Source organism: Austrofundulus limnaeus, unplaced genomic scaffold, assembly GCF_001266775.1.
Source record: "Austrofundulus limnaeus strain Quisiro unplaced genomic scaffold, Austrofundulus_limnaeus-1.0 Scaffold320, whole genome shotgun sequence".
Lineage (NCBI taxonomy): Eukaryota > Metazoa > Chordata > Actinopteri > Cyprinodontiformes > Rivulidae > Austrofundulus > Austrofundulus limnaeus.
The window spans coordinates 597,610-606,937 of NW_013952722.1; the positions used below are offsets into that span (position 1 = coordinate 597,610).

A 9,328-nucleotide genomic window follows, 5' to 3' on the forward strand; every position below is an offset into this window, starting at 1 on the left:
GCTTCATCCACTTGTCCAAGGGACAAAAGTGTTCCCAGACCGTGCTGCGCTCTGAAAGAGCTCGCACATGCACAGGTTGCTGTGCGGTTGTCATAGCAACTGATACACTCAGAGCCTAGCTCTGTCACGCTCAGTCATGTGACCTATGGGGGGCTGTGCTCAAAAGACCCGTGCAGGAGCTCCATGGAGCCCTGCGTGCTGACGATGATTTTGACGTGACCCGAGAGGGGCTACCTCCGGGATCGTACATGAGCACAAGTTGAAGCTAGATCAGCAGAGCCAGACACAGCGCTCATCTTGCCGCTGTGATTGGTGGGTTCATGCTGCAACGGGGGCGAAACAATGCACCCCTGCTTGTGACGTGGCTCACATTGACTGTCTTCTCCTATGTCCGCCGTTCGCCGGTGGGGTGAAGAGGAGAGAGTGTGTGCGTTCAATGACCAGAAGGGGTGGAACGAACCACAGAATGTGAAAAAGCGGTGGGAGAGGAGAAAGTTATGTGACTGTAATGGTAAAGACCAGAGGCCGGCTAGGCACAAGACTAGCGAGCTTAGTCTTGCCCAGAGTGGGCAAARCATGTGTGAGACAGACAGCGCCCTGAGGCYTGACTGAACTGAACACTTGTCTGAAGGGTTAGCCTTTTATGGGAAGATGATCACTTACAATCATCAAAAAACACACATTTCTCCTGCTTCCAACCATGATGCAGGACACACACCCAGCCTAAACAGCACAGAGACAAACTTGTGCTCGCGTCTGTGCTGAGGTTCCATCGCGCCTCGCTCTCCGCTTTTTTTTTTTTTTTGAAAAGTTGACGGCCTGGAGAGCGATGTTGTTGGTTGCAGCACCCGACTGTGCCGCATGATGACGGGACCGGTCGGCCCAGCTGCCAAGCTGCTGGTCTACTGCTTGTGAGAGAAAGGTAGCCCTCCGGCAGACCGTACCGCCTCAGCGGCAAAGACCATGGAGGACGAAGATTCCAATACTGGGACCGGCGGGAACTGAAGACGGTCACCCCCACCCCCACTTTTGTCACATCCGCGTGGAACGAGACCGAAGCTCTCAGCTTGGAGTAAGCAACTCCTAGCATTGTAACTAGCATCTCCATGCTAGGGGCAAAACTCGTTTTGGCTAAATGGTCTGGATGAGCTCCCAGTCCAGTCCTGGCTGGGAGCRCCGACCACTGAATGCCTTAACCCAGCTAGCTAACACCTCCGTGTTGTGAGCAAGCCAATAGCGGCTAACACATCATGTGTTACAAACCAGCTAGTAGCAGTCKGCGACTGCTCTGGTCAAGCTACATAGCACCTCCATGACTAGAAGCTACACCAAACGGCAGCACGCTGACTCCAGCTTCTACACTGAAAAGCGGGGTCCAATTTCAGCGCAACACGCTGAGATACAGCGCCCTGCTTAGCTTTGCTAGGTGGCTAACTGGCTCAGCTAGTTTGCCGCCTTGATCTCCGGCAGGAAACTCCGCTAGCCTGGGCCTCTATCCCCGGAGGAAGATAGCTCAGACCATGCCGAAGGTGAGAAGCGCATCCTCCGAAAAAGGTCTGAAAAGGCTTCCAGTCCAGTCCTGGGTGGAAGCGTCAACGTCTGAAGGCCTTAACTACTGGCTACCACATCYGTGTAACGAGCGAGCTMGTAGCGGCTAACACATCCATGATAGTAGCAGACTAGCAACGGCCTTCGAATGGTCTGGTCAAGCTAAATAGCGCCTCCAAGGCTTGAAGCTACCCCAAGCAGCAGCACAACCGACCCCAGCTTCTCACCTGAGAAGCGGGGAAAGGGGTCCTTCCGAAAGTCGGGGGTAATTCACTTGTATCCCGTCAGTGAAGCGGGGACTTGTCCAAGTCCAACGCAAGGGATAGCGCCCGACTTAGCTGGCTAGGAGTAGGTAGCTAACTGACTTAGCCAGTTTACCGCAGTGTCCCCGGCAGGAAAAAACATGGCTAGCTCGGTCCACCCTCCACAGGGGGAGATAGCTCAGACCATATCGAAGAATAAAAACCTGCATGGACCGATACTCCTTGAGTCCATGTGGAAGCACGAAGATGTCCGGCGCCTTAGCTTAGCATAATACCACACCGCGGGAACACCCGCGGGAAACTATATGCTAGCTAACTATGATCAACCTTCGACGAGGAAGGAGACTGGAGTAAAAACGGGTCATGCCGGGGAAAACTGAACCCCGAGCAGCCCGGAAGGACGGCTACGCAGATCATAGCTCGGTGGCGCCGGACATGAATTCCATGTCAATATAAAAGGAATCATAGCACTTACATGTACGTATATGTAGAGTCTTCTATGGTTACATGTCGAATGCCAAAGCTGAAGAAAAATGAGGGAGACGTACATTGGTCCAACCGGCTTTTATAGGACCGAGGTGGGGCCCCACAGGACGGGGGCGTGGACTATTGGTTTTTCAGAATGCGCGTGGGGCACGGARGGATACCCATTAGCGATAGCCTAAAGGGCTCGACACACGGGCAGCGACAAACTACAGCGATGAACGGCTGTCATCGCAGCCAGGGTGAAACCCGACACACGGGACGCAATAGCGATCGCAGCGTTGCGAATCGCGCTCTCAGATCGCTTGTCTTCACACAATTTGATTGGTTCTTGAATCTGAAGGCGGGTGTGCATTACAGACGTGTAAACTAAACAAATCTTGCGATGCTAATGATATTGAAAAACAAACACACTCAAGATACAATTTTATGAGGAAAAACTTACCATAAACTTCACCCTGGTGCCAATAAATTCCCACAAAGCTTTTTAGTAATCACTTGGTGAAAGTGTTAGCTAACTGCAGTGTGTAGCATACTCTCCTCTCATTGGTCAGTCAATGAAACCCTCGCTGATTGGTTGTACGCTAAGCGACAGCGACAAAAGTTGAACATTTTTCAACTTTCATATGTCGCGTCGCATGCTCGCGTGTGCACGTGTACGAGCGCGAAATTTCATATGCACTATTTTCGCCGGTCGCTTGGCTGGAGGAGGGCAAGCGATTGTCGCCTCACCGCACAGGCTCCATAGGAAATGAATGGAGAGCGAGCGACGTCGCCTCCCGTGTGTCAAGCCCTTTAGAGGGCGGAGCTTACACGAAATAGAACTGAGTTATCCTTCTGTCCTGCATGCACATTTTTAATGCAGGCTGGTTTTTATAGTAATAAATGTTTATTAAATAATGTCTGATGATACAACTAGTTGGAGAGCCTTTTAATGTTTGTATCAGCAGCTCAGAAGAATCATGTTTTATAAGTAAAGCTGCTTTTTTTATTTAGACTTCCATAATAACTTGTTTTGGTCTGAGTTGGGCGTCCCTCAAATGATTCAGCTCAGAGTCCAAACTGAGTATATAAAGTTTTGCACGAGTGTATRCTCACTCATTAAAATGCATCAGTTTTTCCTCTTGAGCCTTCTTTTATAAAAATAGCCCATGTCCCATTTTTGAAGCCCCAGCATCCTTTGCAAAAATGTTCTCTTTCAACACAGCTGTGCAGAAACAGTGGACCAAAATGCTGCTGAGTCATCACTTTCATAACCTCAAAACTAGAGCGTAGAATCAAACTAAAACCCTTAATAAAATGGGCACTGACTCAATAATAGATAATATGATAATAAATATAATAGATATTATTCTTTCTGTTTCCTCAGGTCAAACACTCTCCTGACTGTTCAGGTCAGCTGTTTCTTCCTGCAGCCCATGAAGGCCATTCTTCTGCTCCGCTCCCTCTCTGGTCTTCAGTGTGCTGCGCGGACATTTAATCTGGAAACACTCGTCAGCCACATCAAATGCACAGTGAGGAAAACTCACCACAAACTGCCWTGAAGCTTTACTTCCTGATGCTCTTCCACTCATCAGGCTCATACAGTCCAGCTGAGAAAAGATCAAACTATCTGACATCGTCTGTTTTTTTTTAGAAAGCTGTGCAGTGCAGTTCTCCATGTTACCAGCTGAGAGTGGTTGAAGTGCCAATTACTAACAAATTCAACAAAGAAGCTAATTTTAGGTAGGTAGAAGTRCAGTTAAATAAATGATGTGTCCAGAACATGTTAGACCCAACGAGAGTCGTCTGTATCTTCTCAGTGACTTTTATTTTTCTACAACAGTAGCCCGGTTTATTAGTAACCAGTTTAAAGTTATTAGCTGTAGTGCCTTTAAAACTAGTAAGACAGAGGCAGACAGCTGCAAATACGTATATGAATGATTTTAATTAAAAAATAAATAAATAAAATAAAAAATAAATGCAAAAGAAAAATGCTGCAATCAGAAAATAGACGGAAGCAAAAACACACAACCAAGAGAATAAATGGAAAGGAAAAATGCTGCAAATACCATGTTAGCTCTAAAGCTAATGCTATATATTAGCTTTGAAGCTAACACCATGTACATATACTGTATTACCTCTGGAACTAACGCTATACATATTAGCTCCAGAGCAATTGCCATATTTATTAGTTTTAGCTGTTTGCTGTGCGTTTGCACTGAATCAGTTGTGTTGGAGCAGAGAAAACAATAAAACATACAGCAACATGATCTTTGAGGACCAGGATCAGACACTCCTGCTGTAAGCTGTGGCCAGAACTGTTCATTTGAAAATTCAGATATTTACAGTCAATTTTCCTTAAATGGGCAAATTATGAGAGGATGACGGACAGTTGTAGATCAGGAACATCTCATAAAAACTACAGTAATGGAGCCATCTAATCATCACATTTCAGCTTTGTGTCAAAGTCACTTCAGTTTGTAGATTGTCCAGTATTTCTTTAAGGACAGAATGTTGACTTATCTAAGATACTGAGCTGTAGAATAAAATGAAACAGAGACATGATGACATGTTTCATTTTGTTTTTAGGGTGGTGCTGGTGGAGTCCAACTTTAACCCCCTGGATCTTCAACAAGAACCTTCTAATGACAAGTAACTTTAGACAACTTTTCTATTTATGTTGCTGTTTTCAAATGCAAGTTTGACATGAGACAAAAATCATGGAAGTCATGCAAAAAATATGCTAAAGTTACATATTTAATTAAAAGCTAAAAATAGCAATAGCTCAAAGCAAAATGTAGCAAGACATCAAAATGCTAGCTGAACTCTAATGTAACAAAAAGCTAGCTAGATATAGCTATGTAGATAAAGACAAGCTAATAGCCTAAAGTGGAAACATGGTAGATATAGGCTAAATGGTAACAATGGGTTAGCTAAAAGCTAAAGGTTTTTTGAGAGATCAAAAGGCTAACTGAAATTTAATAGTAACAAAAAGCTAGCTAAATTTAGTAAAATCATAGTTATAGTTGAAGTCTAAAACAACAAAAAAGCCAGAACAATAGCTATATGCTATTAGGAGTAAAACACTAGGTAAAAGCTAAAGAAAGGGAAATGCTGGCTAAAATATTGCATAATTCTAGCTCAAAATCAAAACATTAGCCAAAAGTAGCCACATGATAGCTAAATGTTAAAAGTTGAAAAAAAGAGCTAATTTAGCTAAAGGCTAAGTGTAACAAAATGCTAGCTGAAAACTAAAAGGCTTTGTCTCAATTCGCTGGATCCTCATGAGTACGTCGCCCACCTGGACCAAGTGGGTCACATYTTTTTCCAGTCTGGGTAGGCTGCATGAATCTGCTGTGAAATGAGACAGTCTAGCCTTAGCTTGACGTAAGATCATTGTGCTGTCTACCTGGTCTTTTCCTGCTCCATGTTTTGTATCCAAGCTTCAAGTCAAGTGAGTTTTGCTGTATTCTCAGCCCTTTTTGTGTTTTCATTAAAGACCTCGTGCTTTTTGTTTTTTGAAGATCTGCCTGTACCCTGGGTCATTTCGTTGGTCTTGATAGAATGATCCGACCACGTACCCAGCCCACAGGCACCCCGTTTTCAGGGTTTTTCAAAGAGGAGACACTTTTTTCTTACCGCCCCCTCGGTGGGGCATTCTTTCTCCTCTTGTCTTTGGAGTCCACCRGCGTCACCTGAGTCTTCCGCAGCTGGTCGTCCTGTTCCTGCCCCTGAGGAACCAGTCCYAGCTTTGCCTCCCTGGGAGAATGAGGTGACTTCTCCTACCATCAGAGGATCTATGAGGATCCTCAAGTGGGTCTCCACGCTCGACGACAGACTGCTCTACTGCCGGCAAATAGAGCGTGTGTTGGCGGATAGCCTTGAGCTGCTGCTTCTGCCAGTCCATCAGCAGCTCCACCGGTTTGTGCAGAGGGTTCTGGGAGAGTCATATGGTACCCACCCTCCCACCCCTTCTGCTTCTCCTGCACCAGTTGTTGGGGTTCCACAATTGGTGGTTCCTGTTCCTGCATTGTTGGTTCCTGTTCCTGAGTTGATGGTCCCGGTTCCACAATCGATGGTTCCTGTTCCTGCATCGGTGGTCCTGTTCCTGAGTTGAAGATCTCGATTCCACAGTCGGTGGTTCCACAGTCGGTGGTTCCACAGTTGGAGGTCTCGGTGGTTCCACAGTTGGTGGTTCCACAGTTGGTGGTCCCGATGTCTCCGGTGTTGGCGAGCCYCGAGTCGGCGGTCTCTGAGGTTCGTGAGTCGGCTGCCGGCKTCTCCACAACGCCCATCGCCTCCTCATCGCCTGGGTCATCGCCCATCGCCTCCTCATCGCCTGGGTCATCGTCCATCGCCTCCATGTCGACTGGGTTGGTCGCTGTCGCCTCCATGTCGCCTGGGTCGGCTGCCGGTGCCTCCATGTTGCCTGGATAGGCTGCCGTTGCCTGGGTCGTCAGTCATCGCCTCTTGGTCCCCTCTGTCGCCTGTGTTCACCATCGCCAAGTCTCTGGCTCCATCAACCTCTGACGGTTACTCATCATCTCCCACTTCCTCCCTTGACTCCACGTCTGCTCCTGCCTCCTCCCTTGGCTCCACGTCTGCTCCTTCCTCCTCCCTTGGCTCCACGTCTGCTCCTGCCTCCTCCCTTGGCTCCACGCCTGCTCCTGCCTCCTCTCTTGGCTCCATGTCTGCTCCTGCTTCCTCCCTTGGCTCCACGTCTGCTCCTGCCTTCTCCCTTGGCTCCACATCTGCTCCTTCCAATTCCCTGGGCTCCACGTCTGCTCACGCCTCCTCCGTTGGCTACGCGTCTGCTCACGTCTCCTCGTGTGGCTCTATGTCTGTTCCTGCGGGATCTCTCCATGGATGGGTTCCTGGCCTCCCACCTGACCTCCTGCTTCGCTGGGGATGGTTCCCTGGCAGTCTCCCTGGACTCTTGCCCTACGTGGGATGGTTTCCTGGCCATCCCCCTGAACTTTCCTGTTTTGTCCTCGAGTCTGTCTTGTCACGTCTCCCCTTGTTCCGTGCCTCTCCTTGGCTACGTTCACACTGCAGGCAAATCCGACCCAGATCCGATTTTTTTGCCCCATCTGACCCATATCCGATTTTTTTATGTCAGTCTGAACGCGACAAATCCGAATTTTTCAAATCCGACCCAGGCCATTTCAGTATGTGGTTTTAAATCGGATACATATCTGATGTTTTCAAAGTGACTGCAGTGTGAACGCTCATGTCACATTCCATCCGACTTTTTCATCAGGGAGGAGGGGGTGAAGGATCGATAAGACACTAACCTCAAGTCTCGCTGTTTAAATCTGTAGATTCAGGTGTTTACAGTTCCAAAACACAAGTCCAGTTGCTTCATCTTTTTACTTTTCATTTTCCATGTAGATAGTATGATAATAACGATGTCCAGCCTGGGTCGCGGAGCGTATCGATCCTAAAGTTAGCTACTCGGTCAATAATTTTTTCCAGCCTGTAGTTTCGTTCAAAAATAAAAAGCTTCACTGGAGCATCCCGGTCAGAGGCTGGTTCATATATAAACACTGAACTAAACAAGCATGTCAGATAATTATTTAATCGGCCTATTTGATGTGCAAAATGTAGCATCCATGCTAGCTCTGTAAACAAACAAGCCGGCTGATGAGACGTCACGTCTTTTACTGCGCATGCGTGTCACATCGGCGCTGTGTAGCGTTCACACAGGAGTCTGATGCAGGTCACATATAAAATGTAATGTGAACGTTCACACAAAAAGATTGGATTTTTTCAAAAAATCGGAACTGAACATTAAGACCTGCAGTGTGAACATAGTCCTTGGTGATCGTCTGGAGACGATTGTTAAGAAGGAGGTACTGTCATGGTCTGTCATTTTATGCTTTGTTTATCCTAGTGTTTCTATGTGCCCCCCTGTGTTCTCAGCGCAGCTGCACCACCTCAGTCTGCTGATAAACCTCGTGTTTCTCCCCAGGTGTTTCCAGGTCCCTCATTAGTTTTCTGTGTATTTAAGCTCTGTCTTGTCTCTGTCTGTGGTCGGATCATTGTGCTGTCTACCTGGTCTTGTCCTGCTCCATGTTTTGTATCCAAGCTTCAAGTCGAGTTTTGCTGTATTCTCAGCCCTTTTTGTGTTTTCATTAAAGGCCTCGTGCTTTTTGTTTTTTGAAGATCTGCCTGTGCCCTGGGTCGTTTCGTCGGTCTTGACAGAAGCCTTCGAATTGGGACAGCACTTGGCGCTAGGTAGTGACGTATGCAGCCGACAAATGTGCACTCATGAGGATGTAGSCCCTGAATTGAGACACAGCCAAAGTATTTAAAAGCTAACTTGATAGCTAATAGCTAAAAGTGGCAAAAAGCTTGCTAAAAGGAGCAAAACGCTAGCCAAAAGTGGAAACATATTAGAGACAAACTTAATGGTACCAAAAGACTAGCTAAAAGCTAATAGTAGCGATAGCCTAGCCCAGGAGTTTCCAATGTGTATGAGCATAAGCCCCCCTCAGAGAGCAGACAAACAATTGCACTGAACAAAATACTAAATAAATTTAGCAGTTGTAGTTTCAGGGTTGCCTGAAGTGCCAAGTAGAGTTCATTGTGCATATATTTTCAGCCGTACATCTTAACAACCAAACCTCTCTGAGGAACAAATCACTGATTATTTTAGAATTTCTTGTTTGGCTTAGTGTATCTTTTCTTTGTTCACTGTCCTCATACCTTGTTTAAATGTCATTTTCTGTCCTTTAAATAATTGTTCTGTAGGAAGAAGGTGACCACAAATATTACTGATGGCTGGGAGATGGAAGGTAAGTTGGAAATAACTCATAAAGCAGTATTACTTTACATCTAATGTGTAATTTATGTAATTTGTCTACATTTATGTTTAAATKAGGGGTGTCCCGATACCAGTTTTTTCAAGACTGAGTACAAATACGAGTACTTGAGTTTGGGTACTCGCCGATACCGATACCGATACCAAGTAGTGGGGTTAGGGTGGATTATCTGTTCAACTTGTTGAATATTAAACAGAATGAAAATGAAATGCAATTATCATGCAAAAA

At 46.4% G+C, this 9,328-nt stretch overlaps 1 protein-coding gene across 1 annotated transcript in view; it reads left to right on the forward strand.

Moving 5' to 3' along the window:
- Nucleotides 1–9,328, forward strand: part of LOC106527344 (uncharacterized) — a 130,155-nt gene that overhangs the window by 59,877 nt on the left and 60,950 nt on the right. Inside the window, exons 40-44 of the mRNA XM_014022186.1 lie at nt 3,664–3,808; nt 3,931–4,019; nt 4,866–4,928; nt 8,442–8,513; nt 9,030–9,073. Of these exons, the coding sequence (XP_013877640.1) occupies nt 3,664–3,808; nt 3,931–4,019; nt 4,866–4,928; nt 8,442–8,513; nt 9,030–9,073 (413 nt within the window). The remainder of the gene's footprint in view (nt 1–3,663; nt 3,809–3,930; nt 4,020–4,865; nt 4,929–8,441; nt 8,514–9,029; nt 9,074–9,328) is intronic.